Source organism: Nipponia nippon, unplaced genomic scaffold, assembly GCF_047370975.1.
Source record: "Nipponia nippon isolate SJK-2023a ecotype South Korea unplaced genomic scaffold, ASM4737097v1 scaffold_1, whole genome shotgun sequence".
Taxonomy (NCBI): domain Eukaryota; kingdom Metazoa; phylum Chordata; class Aves; order Pelecaniformes; family Threskiornithidae; genus Nipponia; species Nipponia nippon.
The window spans coordinates 52,809,119-52,831,111 of record NW_028262290.1 but is presented as its reverse complement, the minus strand read 5'-3'; the positions used below and the strand labels follow the sequence as shown (position 1 = coordinate 52,831,111).

The following is a 21,993-nucleotide window of genomic DNA, read 5'->3' as shown; positions in this document are numbered from 1 at the left end:
ATTAAAGCCTGAAATCTGTACTGAAGACCGTTGCATAGCTTTCCTCATGTGAGGAGGTCATGCTCAGCCACATCAGCGGAGATGTTCCCACTAACCATCCACCCAGTAAATGCGGAGGTGTTGCAGCATGAGGTTCTTGGCTGGCCTTTCCTTCTTGCCTTGATAGAGCCTGAATTTATTTCCTTAAGGGCATGGTTCAAGGTCTGCTGATAATGCCAGCATTTCTCCAAGGAGTTTCAGCAGGCAGCCAAGTTATCACTGAGGGCCTGATTGTGATTTTATTTATCTGTTTAGATTGGAACTTGCTTTACATTTATTGTCTGCAGTAGCATATGTGACCTCAGAGACCTTTTAAAATTAAGAACACTTTATTAATGTGAAGATGAGCTCCTCGTCTCTTTTCCTTGTTTGTGCAGTTCTTAGCAGAGTGGGGGTTTTGTCCGTGGCTGAGCTCCTAGTTGCTATGGCAATACAAGTAATAAATAAATAGTAAAAATAATACATTGGAATAAAATATTCTGATTTTCTAAGCATGTTCTCTAGAATAGTAATAACAGCACTTCCTACAGTTTAATGTTTCTGAGCAATATTTCCGTACTGGGGTGCCCCAAAACACTTGTTAATGATGTCATGCCTTATACACACTATAAAATGGTAATGCGACTCTACCACATATTGCTGCAGCTTTTTGGCAGTGCTGGTCATGGCTTTGATTCTCTGTCGTCAGAGTGTGCCTGGGAGAAGACAGAGCATCCCAGAGCCAGGCATTTCCAAACTGATGAGTTTGCACATATGAAGGACAAGCAGTAACTTCATGGGCTTCTCTCACTCTACAATACCACAATGTGCAATGTTTCATTCAAACAAAAACCCTTTTACGCTTCTCTGGCTGTGCAAGAAGGCCACAAAATAGCTATAATTTGCATTTATACTCACTTTAAAGAGTATTTTTATTTATCATATAAAGAAAAATTAAGCTCATCCAGTCAAGATACTATTTTGCAACATAAAGCTGTAGATCAGTAGTCATATCTGAAAGTAGTGCAGAATTGAGGCTTCCTGAACAATCTCAAAATTACAAAATTTCTGTTTTTTCTGAGTGTGTACTAATATGCATTTCCATTGTAGATGGACATAAGAGTTCTAGAAATTGAAATCATGCAGAAAAATAGCAGATTTTTTCCTGTTTTGCAGGAAAAATAACCAACACTGGTGAAATCTGAAGTGTCTACAGATTTGTTTCTTTATTGAAACAAAATTATATTTACTCCAATAAGAATGATACATAAGTACATACAGAGATAAATAAATATGTGCACATGTGTGTGCATTTACCTCACAGAAACTGCTGCTAGGTATATTTATGAAATAAGGAAGTAAAAACCTTCATTCTTGAACAGGGACTAGTATACCTGATAATATCTAACAACTCTGCTGGTCATTGAAATGCTTAAGGATATTTTTGCCTGTTGACACATTTCTAAAATAGGTGAAAAATTAAATGTTAAAAATAGAAAGTATAAACATTACTGGCTTGCAAACAACAAGGAAGGTTAAATTCACAGGACTCAGAGAGACAGTACAAAGACCAGATGATACTGTGCAGATATAAAAGCAGCTTGTATTTCTAAAGACAAACCTTGAAAAATGAAGTCAATAACTCTATGCATCTTCATTGCAATATCTTTAACTACATAGGACTAAGGACCAGCAGTAACACAGCCAATAGCATATGGGAATTGCAGTTGCTTACTACTGCAAACTTTAAAATAAAGTGACTTCTTCTGAAATGGTTATTAGTTACAGAAAGCATTTCTGAAGAATTAAAGTACAGCAGTAACAATATAATAATAAATAGCTTTTTTTCAGCCTTCTCCCAGGTTTCTTTCATTTCTCATAGAAGGCCTCAGCAGGGAAAAATGGGAAATTAAAAAAAAAAAACCAAACAAACATATTTCTCCTACCTTTTTCCAAATCCTCTGGTTACAGGAGACTATCCTTTTACTCACTTCTTCATATAAGTAGAGTGTAATATGACTTTACAACCTAAGAAACATCCTTTGAAAGAAGACATTACATGGAAGAAAAGTTAACTTGTGGTTCAACCACAAGAAAAGTGACATTCTGCTCTTCTGCTCCTTCCGGGACAGCAGGTTATTAAAGATTGCTCTGACTTTTTTATGGGAAAGCAAGTGGTCAAACATGCAATGGGGGGGAGCAGTAGGATGTGACCCCCCATTTCCCCAGCTCACAGCTTAATCACTGGCTTCTGCCTGATGCGGAGTCCTGCAGGGGTGACATCCCTCCTAAGCATGCCTAGCAGATGACATCCTGAACAGTCAGTAGGTGAGGGAACATCTGGTTTGTGGATCCTGCCAAACAGCCAAACGTTTGGTTATGTCAGGACTTTAGACAAGCAAGTGGATGCCTGCCCGCAGAAAACTGATGTATGTTACCAGGACAAAGAGAGACACCAGTGAACTTCAAACATCTGTACTGCTGGCTGGAAGGTACAGGAACACAGTGCTGTCTCAGGCACCAAGCCATCTCTTCTTCCTGGTGGCTCCAGCCTTCAATGTCAAACCCTAGGATACACCTACCAGCAACCTACAACGCAAATTTATCATGACAAGCACAATGATCCAGGAGCAACAGCTGCCCACCAACTTGTCCCTGCATTCACTCAGATCAAGGAGACAAGTTGCTTGCTAACAGAAAACCTGTGTCAATTATACTTATTAAGCCTAAAAATCAAGATCTAAAATAGGATCTGCACAGTCTGTGCAGAGTTAGAATAATCGATACAAGTGGGTTCTACATAGCTTTATATAGAGCATAGCCTGAATTGTAAGGCTGTTTGGTTACTCTTCATCTTTCCTCTTGAGCAGAGCATAGCTTACCAAAGGAACACTCACCCTCCCTCTATACATTTGGCAAAGGCATTGGGCCACTCGCAGCACTGATCTGCCAAGCATGTTTCCAGATTTCCTCCTTTCCCTGCTAAAACTCTTGAGAAAATGTCCCCCAGCTCCTTAAAAAAACAATCTGCTGGCTTTCTGCTAGCTTGGAAACATAACAAAACCCTAGCACCCAGTCTAACCTCAATGTATATGTCACTTTTTATTCATCTGATATGAATTCGACCTTCTTTTCCACCCAGGATTATACATTCATTACAGATGGAAGTCCACTCTGTGGCCAGCTTGGCTTTTCCCATGATGGCTGGTATAAGGTACTCAACAAAGTGATGGATCTGTTGACACAAGACAGTTTGATTTTTGTGTGTCCCTATCAGAATGGACCTCAGTGCTGAAGCACAGCTCCTTGCCAGTCCAAACAATTACCTGAAGTTATCCCTGGCCATGTTGCCTGTGTGCTGGCACCGACAGATTTTGCTGGTCAGGCCGATTCCTCTTTCCCAGAGGTGTCTTCTTATTCTGCAGCACTATTTCCCTTTTTGAGCCACAGGACAGAGCTACTGCTGAATTCACGGAGTCCTGCTCACTTTCACTCATAATCGTTAGAGACTCTTTGCCGTTGAACGTGACCCAGCGACAGTGCAGGTGGTATGTTGTGGAAGCATCGCCAACATGGAATTATTTCTCATCAAAGGGCGAAGGACACAGCCTGTTATTTTTATCTGTCTAAACCCATCTGGACATCTTCAGCTCACCAGATTTTTTTTTCGGATTAAGGCAGCCAGACTCTAACAAACTTCTGCTGGCTTATGTCTTTCACTGCGATGCAGAGCATCTTAATTCCAAGTGGTCAAAAAAAGGCAGCAGCATTTCCCTGCCCCTTTCACATTCCTACGGCAATGAGCCTGGGCTGATTGCTCTGCATGCAGAAAATCATCAAAAGCCAGGGGGAATTCTATACTTGAAAGGGTTTCAGCCACTAAATGGAGCAAGCACTAGCAGGTCTCAGTGAACTTCAAAGGAATAATGGGTGCATAGCGTATCTATGAATAAATGATATAGTACATATGACATTCTTGGGGTATTCTGAATCTTGACAGGTATTTTAGCAGTATCTGTTTTGGCCTAGGTGGTAATGCTATAGTTTCTGTACAACTGGATGGGCATACATATGAAAAAGAGAACTGTTCAAAACAAACAACTCAATTTTTTGACCAAGCTGGTGAAAGTCTCAGACTGGGTGAAAAACTATGTGATTTCTTTAATGTTTCAGTGTAATCACTGCAAGTTCTTAGGCAAGTTGCTGAACCAGCCAAAGCTGGTATTCAAATATATGGCTTTGTATTACAAAAGTATACTGAAACACTGCTTGATTTACTTGCTTGGTTTAGTTGCAAAAAATTCACTCCTAAATTTCAAAAACTCAGACGTTGGAGCAGTATGGAAAGCACAATCAAGTTATCATGCGATGCTTTCTCATGGTGCTTGCTCTAGAGGCATTGTTACAGAAACAGAAATTAGAATGCTCCTGATACATAAAAAGTAGCTGCACTGGGTATAAACACAAAGTGAAATAACTTGTAAGTCATAACAAGAAATTTTAAAAAGCTCTAAATAGTAAACAAGCCAGGAAGAATGGACAGGAAAGAATAGCTCAGATAAGATTTGGGGTTTTCAATGGGCTGTGACTTTTCCATAACCTCCAACAACAGCCAGCATGTATCCTGCCTGGGAATATACAAGAAATGATACTTTGACTAGAGATACTCAGAGTCTTCAGGAGCCGTTATGCATGTAACAATGTCATTTATCAAAAACCAAGTGCATAATTAAAATGGGAAATTCATTGCTAAGTTCATTCAAGTTAAGAATAAAATGTATGTTAAAAGGGACCCACCAAATTGATGGAGGTCCACCTGGTGTGTAAAACTATTATTTAAAAGCAGCTTACAGAATAGCAAGTCCTTAATTTACTGATGGCCAGATGCTCATTTCAGCAACGATGGTCCTTCTGCATGCCCTAATTTGTAAACTTCTTAAACTGTTGGTCACCATCAGAAACACACTGCTAGGCTAGCCTTTGGCCTGGTCCATATGGATGCTCTTAAATTCTTGCCATTAATGCTGAGCAGGAAACTAGTCAGTCCATGTTTCTCACAACTCAGATGTGGAGGAACCAAGTTCTTCCCCTTTGGTGCCTTCGCAAGGTCTCTGCACGGTGGGTACAGCATAGCCTGGACACCCTCTGCTCCTGCCTCGCACTCCCAGGTTGTGCCTGCCTGGTCCCCACGCAGGTGCATGGGCAAGGCTTTCATTGCCATTTAAAGGCTATTTTTCCACCTGGCATCTACCTATAGCAGGGGAACCTAACAAACTCCCTCTGGTTTGTGTCTTCACTGTGATACCAAGCATCCTAATTCCAGGCAGGAGTACTTTACTGCAGAGTCAGAGGACACATTATACCCCTTTTATCAGTACACAACCCCAGTCATATGTATGCCCACAGGAAGAAACGTTTCCCATGCAGAGAATGACTCAGACTAGGTCAAAGCAGAGATATAAGGACAGTGGAGAAAAGTGAACAGTAACTGCAGTTTATAAAAGGTGGCATTTATCTTACCAGAGTGACAGCTGCTCACTGTGAAGTTACAAGGAAGTATTGTGATATTCTGACTCTGAAGCCCACCCTTTAGGAAGCACTGTTCTGGAATATGAAAAGATTGCACATGCTGAAAAAGTCATCTTTAATAAGACAGGGTCAGATTGAGATGAAGCTCACTCACATTGAGTGGCATTTTCCTTCTGCTTGTGGTCCCATTGACATTCACACCGTCATTATTGGTAAAATAAGGCTGAATAAAGCATTGACCAACAGTGACTGCAGTTGTAGTAATTGATAATTAATAGATTTCAGTATTTTTATTTTCTCTGAATGTCCAGCTCTACTGGACAGTAACAACAGTATGGGGTTCCCCTGTTAGGACTCCTATAATGACCAGGTTATCCAATTGATTCTACGTCCCGTCCCACGGTACCTCCAGCTGTGTCAGGGCTCAGGAGTGTGAGCTGCAACAACTATCAGGCATGAAGTTGACTCTATGTTTATAAGATTAAACAATGACTAAGCTTAGCAAAAAGCATAAACAGTGGTGTAATAAGGCTGTTGTTGCAGTATAACTAGAATGAAATGAAAGTGTTATAAAACATAACTGTATTTTATTATGGCAAAGTCAAATGCAATCAGAAAACTGCTTCCTTTCAGTATAAATGTCCCACCTGTCTGCATACAGCATGCTACACAAAGTCCCCAGTTTAATCACCTCTTAGCTGTGTCATGACTCTTCCATGATGCAAAATGCAGCAATGCACCCAGCCAGCTAGGGAAACCAGAAATCATTAAATTAGCATAGTCTTAAAGAGTCTGGTTGGCTCTTCCTTAGTTTTTGTGTATTTGCTGGCCCAGGGGAATAATAGATAAAATCTATAGAAGCTGTACAAAAGCAGGTTAACCATTCAATTTGTATCAGAGACGGGCTGTGTCTTGTAATACCTATCTGTCAGACTGTGCTGGAGAGAGAGGCCACAAGAGTGGGGAGGAACATGCGAGGCTCTAACTCATGTTGCACGAGAAGAGCATCCTAGGCCTGGCACAGAGGAGATGGGCTCATAACCCACTGGGAATGGCCCGGCCACAGCCCACTTATGGAGAAAGGGCACCCGTCTTCCCTCATTCTGGCAGTCAGTTTGTTTTCAGAGGCACCTCTTGGAGGAGGAATGAGCTGGATTTCGTGCAGGCTATGGTGCCCCGTAACCTGCATGATTCCATTGGTCTGTCAGGAAAGTCATTGACCTGCAGAAAGTTTTGGGAAGAAAGAGAGCTGAAGAGAATGACTATGTGTAGCTTTATAGCGGGCAGGTAGGAACAGAGGTTGGGCTGGGTGGGCTGGGTTGGGCTGGTCTCACTCGCCTTCATCTGGCTTGTTTCCTTGCAGCTGGGGAACACCTCTTTGCTCAGGTATGACTTGAACAGACCTCACATTTTTCATTTATGCTTTTTAATCTCAGCTCTTCTGAAACAGAGATGCCACAAGGTAATAGTTGCGAAGTCATCAGGTAACCTAATTTTAAAAACTCGGATCAGCTCATTAAATTAAATTCACTGATTTACCATACAAGACCAGAGAACCAAGGATACATAAAAAATCAAGTAGGAAAAGAAAAGAAATTATGAAGAAAGTTTCTTTTTTTTTTTTTCTGAAGCACTGAGAATATTTGAGAAAAATAGAGATGTAAAGGGAAAAACTTGGAGCCAGAAGATCCAAACGTCCCCTTGATTCTAAACTTAGCTCAGCCACTGGCCCACCGTGCGGATGACTCACTGCACTTCCTTGAACTTAAATCATTCCTCTTACAAAACTTGTTAAAGAAAGACGTCAGTGTAAATTAAATGTTGTGTCTAAGTTTAGCTATGGCCAATACATAAATATTGGAACTTTAACGTGTTATCCTTTTTGTCTGATTCAGAAATATGTGTATATACATGCACATATGCATATAAACACATAGCAAGGGAGAAAAAGATTTCTCTGCACTATTTTTACAGATTAATTTACATATATTGTTATTTTCCTGGTGACATAAGAGCTCACAACTGATTAAAAGTTTAACCATTTTCAGAGCAGCCTGATTCCCACACCACCCAAGCATTCTTCGTTCTCTCAAACTGTCAGGGAAGTTTCAATCCCATCCAAGTGGTGGGAGCTGAGAGAGTACACGTTCGGCATATAACATACATGATGGCTGATTTCTTGTGACACTAATCTTCACTCCTGAGGGAAAGGCAGTCATTTATTCATCACTCTACCACTCAAAAGTAACCATTCTTCTCACCATGGAGATAAATGTCAAAACAGAGATCAGCCATAGGCTGAGTCTAATCTAATCTGTCCAAAATGAATATATATTTAGATCTGTTGTCAAATCTTGAGTGGTAAACCCTTTAGCCTGGGCAACTATTCTCTCAGTCTGCCCTCTCCACCTATAAATATGCATAGAACATTGGATAGACACTATCAGAGGACCATATTAACCCTACAAAAACAGGCAGGATATGAGGCTGCCCAACCTTTCTGATATGACCAAAGAGTCAGAGGACAAAGCTCAAGACTTTCAGAAATGTGTAACAGAGAGGCAAAAAATAGGTAATTTTTGTTAAAATGTCTCTACCCTTTAACACCTGTCAGAAATCAGTGGGCCCTTCATTCTCAAGTGGTTGATCCAGCAAATGAGAAAAACAGGCTCCACCCTGGATGCCTGTTTTGAGGGATCTCTGGAAGATGGCAACTGGAATTCCCTTTCTTGTAAAACTGTTCATTCTCAACGCCCCTCTCCTTTCTCCATTTCCATGTTGGGGATGTCAGCTGCAAGGTGTTTGTTTGTGCTAGATCCTTTCCCATCCAATTATACCTACGCAGTTCCTCATATCCTGATATTGAGATGCTGGAAGACACCACAGAAGAACCAGAAGTGACTGACATTTTTCTGTCCAACTTCTCTACTTCATACTGCCATAAACGTCCATGAGGTTCTTTTTCAAGTGGAATATCAGAAACTCATCTCAGAGTCTGAAGAGAAAGAGGTCTTCTTTCTGTGATCCACATAAAGAAATTATACTGTTTCAGAGATCAATACATCTATCTATCTTAGATATTTCATTATTGAAGTTGTAAAACAAGCACTCTTGTATAAATGGCAAATACAGGATGCTCGTCTCCACTGCTTGTAAAATGGCATATTTCTGGTTCTTAAATATCCTTGTTCAAAACTAAATCCCATTTTGAGGCTTGGATAAACCCTATCAACAGCCAGTTAACTAACTATTGCAAAAGATGCATTAGGTTTTACACTTATTCTGCCTTAGCAGTTCATCCACATTAACTCTATTGCATCATGTACTACTTCTCTTCTCTGTGGATTCCAGATAAGTAACTGAGCCATGGTCAGTTTTAGCATAAAGCACTTCCAAACTTATCATGTGGGTTTAGAGTGAACGGGCCCTCTGCTACACCAGCATGGGATTGCTTCTAGGAACCCAAGTGCAAAAGAAAGACATTTGGCCAGCAGCCTGCTACAAGTCACTCTGACTTGCCCTGTCCCAGAATTTGCACTTACACTGGGCCAAATCCTTCTCTGGCATTATTACACAGATCTGCACCAGAGCTGGGTTGGGCCCATGTGTCACAACGTACAAATACACGAATGGCATTGCTGGAATGGGTCTACTCTTTCTAAAGGTGACAGGAATGGGTGGCAGATGACAGCTGAGATGACAAAACACGGTAGTTGTGCAGGAAAAAAATTAACATCTCCCAGAGTGAGCTCAGTAAGGTAAACTCTCTTGAAAAAGTGCTTTAACACAACTTTAAACTAAGTAGTACAAAATAGGAACCAGGAATGATGATGTCACTTCCAGGCCATGTGCTTCTGTGCATGTGAAGTAATCATCCAGAAAAGAAGCTATGTGTAGGAAAGGATTATGAAGAGATCATGATCTCCCAGCATGATGACATGGCCAAGAGAGCAAATGAGACCCTTGTTAGCAATGAGCAGCACCTGAGAAAGAAGAGGAAAGTTACTGCTTTTTTGCCGCATCCTCAAGGTGGTCATTGCTGGGTACTGTAACCATTTCTAGTCTCAACACTTCAGTAAGGATGTTAATAAATACAAATGCTTCAGAAACAATGCCATCTGTGGAAAACCGCCCTCATGGTGAGCGCTTCAAGCTCAACCTTGCTACCACAAAGACGGGGCATAGAGGAGAGTAAATCTCTACCTAAGACTACCTACAAGGAGAGGAAAATCTACAGGCACTAGACATTCTTCAGCAGGCTACAAATCTCTTGGACTCCAAAATGAGACAAACTGACACAAGGAACGGAGTGCTAAACTGCCACATTTAGAACAACTTATCCAGCAAATTTGCCATTCCTGCAAGTCTCGCAATCAATACTGCTGTCATACACAATAGCTCACTCAGAAATTTAATGCTAAATGAAGGACTCCATGAAATCCTATGCCCTATATTATCTAAGATAGAGTAGATGATCATAAGAGTCCCCTCGGGTCTTAAAAATCTATGAGTGTAGTTAAGAGGACATGTACTTCTAGAGGCTAAGCATGAGGTCCTTAAAATTTTCAGGGATGTGTTTCCCTGAAGGTTTTTCCTGAAGAAAGACTAAATGATTTATCCTAGAACTGGAAATAAAGCTGCAAAAGTATCAGGAAACAAGCCCCCAGAATATCAAACTTCCTTCTGATTTTTCTATTTTCCTTAACTCTAGGTGAAAATGTATACAGCCAACAGATGAACTTTGGTTTTTGAAGAAGGCTGAAAGGTTCCGGAGGCACATGGAGAGGAGGTCAGCACCCTCACAAGCACATCTTGTGAAAGGCAGATGCTGGTCACAGCCAGGTTTACACCAGGGCTCTACAGAAATTGGTTCTTTCAGGCTCTTCTCTTTTGATGAGCAATGTAGCTCTGTGACAGATGTCGTGGTGCACCACATTTCTGAGGGCTGGAGCCTGGAGCAGTCTGTCCTGCTCTGTTCAGCCTCCTTTACTAACTAACTGGAGTTTGTTACTTTGACTGAATATCAGGAGGTTTTTACAAATGCGAGGCTCCAAAATCATGTCTTCTCTAGTCATTCTCGTTTCCTCAGACAGCTTTCTCCATTTCTGCTGCTAGTCATATAGCAGCATACAGAACATCAGCAATCCTCTCAAAACTCATGCTTTAAGACTCAATATTGCACATTCTCCAAGTGTATCATTTCAGATGGCAGTTTAAATCACTGGGAATAGAGCTGAGCTTCTTCATGAAATCATATTTGATTTGGTAAAGAGGAATTTCAGTAGAGTGAGGCTAGGACCATCTCTATGTCATTTACAGTAGAATTTCCCTCTTCTGCATATCTTCAACAAGTGCCAGGACTCAATGAAGAAGACCTTATTTTTCAGGTGGACCAATCCCAAGTTTCATCCTCTAGCTACCAATACCAAGAAGGTCCTCAGCTTGGATGTCTTAAGCACATTTTCAGTTTAGAGGGGCAGGAAATGTAGTGTGATTATACGTATGAGCACTGCATAATTACTGAATAAACCTAACAACAGTTTTTTGCTGTATGCTGCCTTTGGGAAACAGTGACTTGATTTTCTTCTGCTATCAGACTGAGAAATCATTGTCTTCTCTCCCTCCCCCCAACAGGTATTTTTTTGCATTCTTCTCTGACCCAGTCTGCGTTTAACCAGCACTTTTATCTTGCCTTGCACTAATTCCTGGCACATACCACTGAGACAACCAGCTTTCTAAGTGCTCTCAGTGTTTTCCAGTTAGTCAGGAAAATGCTGTTGGTGAAACTAGCCTGGAAGGTGAATTTGTGGCAGAGAGGATATGACCAGTCTGTTTCAAATCCTGGACTTACAGTTTTGAAAAATAAATTGCTAGGAAATTGTCATTTAATTCCTGTGCTTTGTTTTGTAATTGTATGATCTTAGAAGGAAATGGAGTTTAGTTTAAACTAAATTGCTGTTACTTTCCAACATGCTTGAGTAAAATCCCTGAGCTACAGTAAAAATAATAACCGTAAGCAGCTATTGCTAAACTAAAGTGAAGATTAAAGGTCAGATAGCCTGACCTCCGCTTCTTGCCGACAAACTACCCTGCCTGTGCTTTTTCGTTGTAGCCACCTATCACCCTGTAAAACCCAAGTAACTCTTTGTTGTGTTGCAGTATCATTTTTTAGGACAGCCCAGTACATTTTTAATCCAAAGAAAGATACTGCCGTTGCCCAAGCCCGGTGATGCCGGGAAGCACATTATCACATACAGCATATTCATTAAAAGCGGATTAGGTGAAGATCTCATCAAACACACCGATTCCGCTTAAAATAAACGGCTTCTAAGCACAGGAATTGTTAGAGGAATGGACGATAGTCACCGACTGGTTTAGTTTGCACATTTTAGAGAGTATTATTGAGCTGGGGTGTGTGGAACTAGGCTCTTTACTTCAGCAGTTCTGTTTAGTTTACTCGAACAGAGGAGTAACCATCGGCAAAAATGTTAGAGGTTATTTGATGATAAAATGTGGAGACTTAAGAAAAAGGTATCCCAGGCATGAAAAGTTAGAACAACGCTGCTTAAAAATGAACTAATTTAAAAAAAAAAAAAAAAGGTAAATGAAATGCAGCTTTCACTGTTAGATTCTAGATTTCTCTCCCCCAAACATTAGACGAAATTGCATTGTTTACAAAAATTTATTAATACAAACTTTACACACTTTATATAACAGTTATCAAAGTCCTAGTTATAGATATCATGTGTGTAATAATACTTTGTTTAAGTTCTTTTTATATTCATTTGCACACAAAATAAGTTCTCCAAGACTAACATCTACCTAAACTATGACTGTATCTCAAATCTGCTGAAATTTTGGTAAGGCTGTTGGCGTTTCTAAAAAAAAAACCATACAAAGGATAATAACCTAGGTGATCACTTCATAATGCTTGCGACTAGCCACTGAACTCTAACGGATAAGGTCATAAATAAAACGTCAAGAGAGCCCTATGTCATTATACCACAGCCGACACAAACACAGCAAACTCTGCCCATTGCCGAAGAACAGAAGAAGTACGACTAAAACGCAAGCCGATGTGTTGCAGCATCGTAGGGCCACTAAATAGCCATCCGTGAACTCGTGGCGATTTACAAGGTGAAGAAGAGAAGGCACGAAAGCTGCAAACTGCGCCCCGCGTCCCTCCGCCGCCCCAGGAGTCCGCACCGCCGGCACGGGCGGGCGGAGCGGCCGGGGCAGCCGGGGCAGGCAGTGCAGGCAGCCCGGGCAGGCAGTGCAGGCAGCCCGGGCAGGCGCTGCCGGCGGTGCAGGCAGCCCGGGCAGGCAGTGCAGGCAGCCCGGGCAGGCGCTGCCGGCGGTGCAGGCAGCCCGGGCAGGCAGTGCAGGCAGCCCGGGCAGGCGCTGCCGGCGGTGCAGGCAGCCCGGGCAGGCGCTGCCGGCGGTGCAGGCAGCCCGGGCAAGCAGTGCCGGCAGCGCCTGCCCCCACCCCGCCCGCTCCTCTCTCTCCTCCCCGGCGGCCGGTGGCTCTGCCCGGCCGGGGAAGGAGGTTTTTACCCGCGAGGGTTTTGGTTTGTTTGGGTTTGGTTGTTTGGGTTTGTTGTTTGGTTTGGTTTGTTTTTTTTTTGGGGGGGGGGGTGTGCTTTCCGGCGTCTTGAGTGCGGGGCTGGTTTTGTGTCTTTGGAAAGACTCCTATAAGGTTTGTGTGGTGAGCTGGAAGGAAGCGGGTACCTACGTGTCCTCCTTCGCCAGCTGCCCGGGCGTGGGGACCGGGCCAGCCCCCGGCCGGCTGCGCTGCTGCCTTACTGTCCCCCGGGCGGAAGGTAAGATAGGAGTCCGTACATAGAGAGATGAGGTGAAAATGGTTTATCTCGTTAGAAACCGGACCACAGGTGAACACTACACATTCTTCTATGACAAAAGTTTGTTTTATGAAATAAATTTTACTAAGCAATAAGCCAGAATGTAGAAAAATACATTTTACCTCCAAACTCAATAAACAAGGAACAAAAACTTTCGTAGTAGTGCATAATTCTTTAGTGGTAGCTACAACAGGGGTTCCTAAACTTGTACAATAAGAGCTTGCATAAAACAGAACAAAGGAGTGAGAGAGCGTTCACAATCTTTTTTTTTTTTTTTCCCCCAAAAGAACATAACCCAAAAAGGTGACTCAGGTGGGTTAAACAGAGCTTGGAAAAGTGCGAAGAGAGGATGAGAGGCGGGAGGGTCTACAAGAAAAAACAATCAAAGAAAAGAGCAACTCCGACCGAAAAATGCAAAGGCGAGAACCCTGCTCGTTATACATGATGAGAAGCATGGACAGCACTGGAGAGTAACACACTGTACTTTGCATCCAGGTCCAGTACCGAGCTGCCCGGGGCAGTTGGGTAGCGGATCGGAGGTGGGATCGCCTCGTCTTCCCTCGACCCTGCGGCCCCGGCCCCGGCCCCGGCCCCGGCCCCGGGGCGCGCCGGGGGCCGCCCCCGCTCACTTCCCCGCTCTTTCCAAACGGGTCCTGTCTCCGCTTTCGCTTTGTTCTGCAACTCTGCCCAGCCAGCCAGAACAGCAGTGCACGGGGCTTAGTACTTACTATCCTTGCTGCTGGTTGGGGATTTAGGGGTTGGGGTTTATGGGTTTGGCTTTTTTTGGTTTTGTTTTGAATTTTCGCTGTTGTTGTTTTAAACTATTTCTCCCTCCAAGAGGCAACAGAGATGCACAATTTGGATCGAGCTGTTGTTTTCACGAGAGAATTATCCTCTAAGCTCATTGTTTGAGGAGACACTAATACAGATACAACTGGAATCAAAGAAAGCAGGAGAAAAAAAAAAATCGAAATCTAGAGGAAAGGGGACGCTGCCCCTTCGGAGAGGGTAGTGGCAAAGGAGCCTGCCTTGAGACTCACCGGGGGAAGAATCTGCTTCACCAATTCTCCCAAATCTTTTTCCTCATAATCCCCTGGGAGCAGGGCATCCTTCTCTATGTACAGTAGCAAATGGTGAAAATTAATGTCTTCGACCCTGTCGTGGATAAAAATACTATCCTTTTAATTTCCGTTACAAAAATAGGAGTAATATTCAAAACAATGATTGTCTTTTTTTTCTATTTATTTTATATAAAAACATAAACAGCTCAGGCGAATTCTTGTTCTTTTGCAGGCTTTATATGAAGAATTGTTCTTTAGTATTCGTAGTAGTATTTATATATATATATTTATATATTATATATAACTTAATGATTGGTCCACAAAGTAGATCTGTGCGTTTCTCTAGTGCTTTTGTACAAAAGAAAAACAATATTATTATCAAAATATTCATTTAATGGCTTTACTTCATACATAAATACATGTTTAGATAACACAGGAGCGGTGATTGTTCAGTCAGTTTGGAAATGACTTTTGTTTTTGTTTAGATTTTTTTGTTGTTGTTGGGTCTCTCTCTCTCTCTCTCTCTCTCTCTCTCTCTCTCTCAGGACTTTGTATACACGGGAGTGGCTGGTTACTCATCGCTACAAATACGCTACTCGGCGTCCTTTGTTTTTAACTCTTTGTTTATACCTTTTCCCCAGGACGGCTGCTAAGTATTTCTTGACAGCCATTTGTTTCCGGTAGCGGCTGTAGCTGTCCGTGAAGATGCCGTCTATGTGCCGCTTGGTCAGCGGTTCCGCCTCGTCCCCCAGGCCGCCGCTGGCACCGCTGCAAGCACCGAGAAGCACAGCTGCATCAGGCGGGGCCGCTCCGCCCCCTTCCGCGCCCCTTCCGCGCCCCTCCGCGCCGCCCCCCGCGCCCTGCGCAGCCCCGCGGCGGCCGCTGTCCCCGGCGCAACACGTTGCGCGGAAGATGCGCGGGGAGACAAAGGCCGCGCCGAAACCCGCTCCCGACGCCGTGCGCGCAAGAGTCGGCAGCGCGAGAGACAATATCTCCCCGCCATGAATTATTCATTGCGGCGGGGAAAGCTGCTCTCCCCGGGGCTTTATTAGCGTGGTACCTTCTGCCGAAGGGCGGCGGGTGGCACCGGGCTCGCCCCTGCCCCGCCGGCGGCGGGGAGCCCCGGGGAGCCCCGGCCGGCGCCCGGGGGTGCGCAGGGGCCGCGGCCGAGTCCCCCCCGCTTCAGCCGAGCCCCGGTCATCGCTTCCGACAGACTGCTCCCCCCCCCCCGCCCCGCCCCGGCCCGGCAGACCGGGGAGGCTGCCCAACTTCTTAATTTTAAATCAGCCGGTTGCAAAAAATTATGGAGATATATAAACATATATATATACACACACATATATACATATATATATGCCACGTATTAAACCAACCAAACCTCCGTGAACGCCTGCGCTGACAGCCGGGCTCACGCTACGCTGGGAGCCGCGGCCGGGGGCGGCTGAGGTTTGGGGAGCCGGGCTCCCCCAGCCCCACCGCCGGCGCAACAATTTCCCAGCGCCGGCCGGGGCAGCTTTGTTCCCTCCAGCCGCGGCCCTTTAAGCGCCTCGGCTCCAGCAGCACCAACGCCCACCGCGGAAAAAAGAGCGAGCCGAACCCCTTACCCGACCCGCTTGGCCATCAGGGAGTGCAGATATTTCCTGGCGGATAACTGGCCCAGGAGTTTCCTGTAGGCTTTGTTGAAGATCCCATCGGCGTGCCTGGGCGGAGGGAAGAGCCCGCGGATGAGCGGCGAGGCCCGGGAGCCGGCTGCGGCGGGGTGCGGAGCCCGGGCGGCGGCGGCGTCCGTCCCTCCCCGCCGGCCAGCGGCAGCTCCCCGCGTCCCCCGGGACCCCTCTTCCCCACCCAGACCCCTCCCCGCCGCACTTGCTCGGCTCGGCGCTGGCCGGGCATTTCTGCTCCGTTTGCGGGAGCATCGCTAGCCCTCCCCGCGGCGGGCGGCTCCCCCGCTCCCTCCCCCGCGCTGCTGGAGGTAAGGCGGCTTTCCCATCTCCTCTAGGCTTTACACGGGGCACCGGGACCCGGGCAGCGTGGTCGTTTGTTTGGGTTCGGGATTGATATACATTTTTGGGGGGTTGCTGTTGGCTTGTTGGGTATTATTGTTATTATTTTCCCCCCATCGGCTCGGCCAGAGCCGTTTTGCTCCCGGCTCGAAATTGACGCCTGAGACGCCGCGGGTCGCAGTCACCTCTTTTCCGGTGGGTAATACAAGGTGTACATCTCGCCTATCATGGAGGACGGATTCGCTATACCGAGGGGCTCGTGGTCGTAGGCGAAGTCCTGCAGGGTGTTCCCGTCCTCGTCGTAGACTTCATCCTCCAGCCTGGCAACGAGAGCAGCAAGGGGAAGGAGTCAGCCGGGCTCCGCGGGGCGCTCCGCTCCGCTCCCCGCCGCCGGCACCCCGCCTGCCTCGGTGTCCACCCCCGCGGCGGAGCCGACCCGGGCGCCCCGGGAGCCCCGTCCGTCTGCCCCCATCCCCTCCCTGCGCCCGCCCGCTCCCCATCCCCGCCCTCCGCCTCCTCTGCGGGGCAGGACTACGGGGGAGGGAACACACCCGCCGTCAAACGTGCTCCGAGAAAAGCCCCAAACATCCCCCGTCCCCCCTCCCGTTCCCCCCGTCCCCCGCCCCGGCCCGACAACCAGCCCCTCTCTGCCTCAGCCACGGCCGGTGCTTCCCGAGAGGAGCGCAGGCACGCACAGGCGTGCAGGCTGCCACACACACGCACACACACGCGTTTGTGTGCCAGGGGCTGGGCGGGAGCCAAGCAGCCTCCCCGGCGGGGACGGGGCGGTGAGCGGCAGCCCCCGGGGCCGGTGGCCGCGCCCCGCTCCTCCCCGCAGCACCCGCCGGGCCGGGCCGGGAGGGGGGGGCTTCGCCTGTTGTTATTTTTCGTTGAATGGCGCTTCTGCCCTTTGAGATCTCGCCAGTTTTGCTCCCCCCCCCCCCAGCCCCCCTCCGCTCTCTGCCTCCCTCTCTGCAGTACGATGTAGGTCATTGTACGTTACAGGCAGCTATTTTTGTCTGTGAGCTTTAGCGGAGGTATTAATAATAGATGCCGCTAAAGTGTTTCACTCCTGCTAATTCAGGCGCTTGAATGAAGAGAGCCGGGCTGCTGCCGGCTAATGGCCCCGCAGGCCACCGAGCCCGCTGCCCTGCAGCCCCTCTGCCCGGGGAGGGGAAGGGGGCTGCTCCGAGCCAGCCCCGACGGGCTCCCGCTTCGTGCAAGGACACCTCGGAGCCCCAAAAAGGACACCCTCCTCGGACAGCCTTGCGCGCCCGGGGTCGCCCCCCGCTCACAGCCGAGCCGCACGGCGCTGTCCCCCGTAGGGCACCCCGGAACAGAGCCAGGCGCCGGTGGGGCAGGACAACAGCACCGAGGCCAAAACTGCCCCCAAGCCAAGCAAGACCGGTCGCCCAAGCGGGCTCCAAGCAGGGTGGGACCAGGCTGCCAGCGGCCGTCCCGGCCCGGGTACCCCGCGCCCCCAGCCACGGCCCAGCACGGAAATCTCGCTTGGGCCGACGCCTCTGGGGGTCCCCCGCTCCTGCCCCAAACACAGCGGGGTCCAAACGCCCCCGCCTCCCAGGTGGAAAGGGACAGCACAGGCACCAGCCTGCGCTGGAGCCCAGCAAGGCAACTCCGAACAGAGACAGACAACCCAACAACCTTCTGCCAGCCGCTTTCCCCCTTGAGAAGGGAGGTCGTACACAGACAGCTAAACAGGGGGAGAGACTGAATCCCCGCCAGCTCCGATGCTGCTACACGAACCATGACAGCTCTCGCATGCTTGCAGCCAACGGCGCGCCCGTGTCCCCTCCCCGCTTCCCCCCGGCCCGGGCAGGAGATGCTCGCCGTTCACCCTGGGCGAGCTGCGGGCAACCGAAAGCGGCCGGGACCCGTGCAGGGCAGGGGGCAGGCGAGGGGAGAGCTGCCGGGCCCCGCCGAGTTGAGGCCGGGACTTCGGCCCGCTCCGCCGAGAGGCAGCAGAGCAGGTGCTCCCCTCCCCGGGGACAAGAGGCCGCGGGTTAACCGAGCCGGGATGCCGGGGAGCGGCCCTGGGGGAAGGCAGCGCTGCAGCCGGGGGGGCTCCCCTCCCTGTCTGACCTCCTCCCGGGGCGGAGCGGGTGGGCACAGCGCCGAAATGCAATGGGTTCGTTTGGTGACTCCCTCCCCCATCCCCTTCTAAGGTCCCCTCCCCGGTAAGATGCCCCTGCCCTTAGCAAAGCCGGGGCAGCGGGGGCCTGAAGGGGTCCCGGCGGAGCCCCCGGGCGGGGGACGGACCTACCTGAGGGCCGGGTACTGAAGTCCGGCCGCAGGTGAGCAGTAGACGCTGCAGTGCATTATTATGCCATAGACCAGGAGTGCTAGGATCGCTTTGCTACACATTGCCACTCTGTGCGGGAGGGAAAGGAAAACCGCTGTCAAAAAAAAAAAAAAAAAAAACGGAAAAAAACCACCCCACGACCCACCAAGCCCCCGGCCGAGCCTGCGGGGGAGGGAGGCAGCGCTGCCCGTGGGGGCAAGCGCCCTGGGCAGCCGGGTGCCGGCGCGGAGAGGCGCGGAGAGGCGCGGAGCGGTGCCCGGCGCAGAGCGCTGCCGCCGCCGCCCGCCCCGTCGGTGCCCGCCCGCCCGCCCGCCCCGGGCGCGCTGCGGGAAGGCCCGGCGAGCCGCCTCGTGTCCTTACCATCAAACTCTAAACACCCGGCACTAAGAGCGTTTGGCTGCGAAACTAAAAGGGCAGGTCTTAAAAAAAAAATAAGAAAAAAAAAAAAGACCCAAAATGGGGGGGGAAATCGAGCTGTCTCCCAAGTTGCGGCCGAAAGGAGTTAAAAGCCTCGTGTCATCGCCTCTCCGATGGGCGACGGACCCGCGGGATGAAGAAGACGCAAAAGCAGCAGTTAGTTGTTTGCTGGTTTTAGGGGAATCCACTCCAAAAAGAAAAAAGAGAGAGAGGAGGAGAAAAAAAGACAAAGGTAAAGGAAAAAAAGTTTGCAGGTAGCGGCACAGATCTGGAGTGGCGTCTGCAAGGGAAGGGAGAAAGAGGGACGGAGCGAGATGTCGCCGGAGAAGGGAGCGCAGGGGAAGCGGGAAGAGAGCGAGGGAGCCCGGGAGGGCGCGGAGGCGGGGAGCCGCGGGCTGGCTGCGTGCGATGTTGTCTTCCCCAGATCTCTCCCCTCACTGAGCGCCTTCAGCCTTCTCCTCTTCTTCTCTTCCTGCTCGGTGGCTCCAAACTTGACCAGCCTTCCGCAGCCTTCCGTCTGATACGCAATTAGCAACAAAATCTTTGCAAACACCCCGCTTCAGCAAGAGCCCTCTTCGTAAACATTTGCCTGCTTGTTACCTTAGAGGACGGGCAATATTGTTTGTTGCCCCCGTGGTGGTGTCCGGATTTTTATTCATGAATCAAATGCCTTTTTTTTTTTTTTTCCTCAGTCACGTAATAATCGGGTATCAGAAAAGACGTCACCACCCCAATTCCTCAAGGAACACAGTTCTGTGTCGTCCTCAAAGATGAGTTTATCAGGAGTCATAAAGCTTCTCATAAACACCAACTCACACTTCCCCCCCCAAAAAAAATTAGAAAAAGAAAAAATCCAAAACCAACAACCAAGGAGCAACACACAGAAAACCCCCACAACCTATCCCGCAAACCGAAAAGCGTGCTCGCCACGGTCAAGTTTTACCTGCCGCGGGAAGGGACCAGGAGGCGAAGGAGGGCGGTTTGGGGTGGGGTGGGGGTCCCCGGACCCGGCGGGCTCCCCCGCGGCTTTGCTCCGCGTCTCTCCGCGGGGCCAGCTCACTCCGCGCCGGAGCCCGGGGCCGCCGCTCGGCGCGGGCTCCCGCGGAGCAGCCCCGGCGCGGAACCCCCGCTTCCACGGAGATGTGGGGATAGGAGTCCCTTTTTTGTTTTTTTTTCCCTGACCCCCCTCTTTTTTTTTCTTTTTCTTTTTTTTTTTTTTTTTTTTTTAAGGATTGTTAGCATCGTTCTCGCTACGCAAGGCTCCCCCCGGGGAAACCAGCAGCGCCGTGACCGCCCCGCGTGTGCCGCAGCCGCGGAGCGCGGGCTCCACGGCTGCCCCCTGGGGAGGGTCCCACGCGTGGCCGCCGCGGCCCGGGGGCTTTCCCCCCCCACCCCCCCGCCCCTTGGCCCGACCCTCTCCCCTCCCCGCCTTGTGCAGAGACAGATGTGCGACGCGCAGCCCTGGGCAGAGCGGGAGGGGAGAGGATCGCCATGAGAAAAAAAGAAAGAAAAAAAGAAAAAACGAAGGGGGGGGGTGTGTGTTTGGAAAGTTGTTTTGCCAGAGGGGCTGGGAGGGAAATCCCTTCTCTGGGGAGTTCCCCGCCGCCGGGATTATTTTCCCCCAAGTGATGCGGCGGGCGACCAGCGCCGGGCGCGGAGCACCGGCGGGCTCCCGGCCGCTGCGATTGCGCTCGTCTCCGCGCTCTCCTCCCTCAGGGGCCGAAAAGCAGCCCTTCATTTCCGAGAATTACCCAAAGAAATCCAGGCTGCAGGAGCCATTACTGCACATTTTAATTATTAGGATCATAAGCAGAGAGTTCAGGAAGCAGCAATAATTTAGTTCTCCTGTTTCCTTTTTGAATGGGTTTGGTGTAACGCGCTTAGACGAGTTATTTCAGCCCAAATCGATTTCTCAAAAACAACGACAACAAAAAAAAACACAGGCCATACAATTACATTCCTGCTATGGTCATTTCAGGTTTCAAGATTTTCCGGAGGTAAAGGAAATTTAAACGTGAATGAATGATTCCCGTAGAAATAGCCACCGACGAGCTGGCGCAGCGCCCGCCGCTCCCCGCGCTCCGCGGCCGCGGAGCGCGGGGAGCGGCGGGCGCTGCGCCAGCGCGGATCTTCCGTGAGCGGAGGGCGCCACCGCGCGGGCAGCAGCGCGCCTGCGGCCGCCACCGCGGAACCGCCGTCGAGGCGGGGGGGGGGGGGGGGCGGGGGGACGGGGACGGGACCGGGGGTGCCCCGTCCCCCGGCTGGGGCGGGCTCGGGAGGGTCCCCGCCGGGCTGTGAAATTCCCGGCTCTGCCTTCCCTCGCTGCCGGGCTCTGGGGGCTGTTGGGTTTTGGGGTGGGGTTTTTTATTTATTTTTTTTGGTTCTTTTGAAACGAGTCTGCGATAGCGGGTGTAAATATGGGCTTTTCTAGAAACAAGCATGGCAGGGATTATGTGGATAACTTCGCTTTGCAGGCTTGAACCACACACTCAGCCGAAAGAACAGGAAAGAAATTATCTTCCCAAAGGGACCAGAATCACGGGCAATACATTTTAAAACTGTTTTCACTTTAGAAAACCTACTTTCCGCTACTTTTTATTTACACCGCCTCTTCTCTCTCCTCCCTCCCCACTCCTCCAGATCTTTACAGAAAGCACCAGGATGCTTGAAATTCTGGGCATCAGCAGCACAGAGATACAGAAGATTCCCATAAAACAGAGCTGAATCTCCAGACCCCACGTAGCGGCCCGGTGCCACCCCGGTGGTACTGCACACACAGAAGCGAT

General features: G+C 48.8%; 1 protein-coding gene across 4 annotated transcripts; it reads right to left on the bottom strand.

The window, feature by feature from the left end:
• Window positions 1–13,177: 13,177 nt before the first annotated feature.
• On the bottom strand, window positions 13,178–20,363 carry ADCYAP1 (adenylate cyclase activating polypeptide 1). Of its 4 annotated transcripts, none has more exons than XM_087736223.1 (6): window positions 20,151–20,363; window positions 18,752–18,859; window positions 16,656–16,790; window positions 16,072–16,167; window positions 15,098–15,235; window positions 13,179–14,561 (listed from the first exon to the last, which is right to left on the bottom strand). In XM_087736223.1, the coding sequence occupies exons 2-6, from the start codon at window positions 18,850–18,852 to the stop codon at window positions 14,381–14,383; spliced, it is 651 nt and encodes a 216-aa protein (XP_087592349.1). In that variant the 5' UTR covers window positions 18,853–18,859; window positions 20,151–20,363; the 3' UTR covers window positions 13,179–14,380. The 4 variants fall into 4 exon arrangements, with proteins under 4 accessions (XP_087592364.1, XP_087592349.1, XP_087592341.1 ...); XM_087736215.1 differs by lacking the exon at window positions 20,151–20,363 and adding an exon at window positions 19,151–19,802; XM_087736238.1 differs by lacking the exon at window positions 20,151–20,363 and having other exon boundaries at window positions 13,178–14,561; window positions 18,752–18,852.
• Window positions 20,364–21,993: the final 1,630 nt, after the last annotated feature.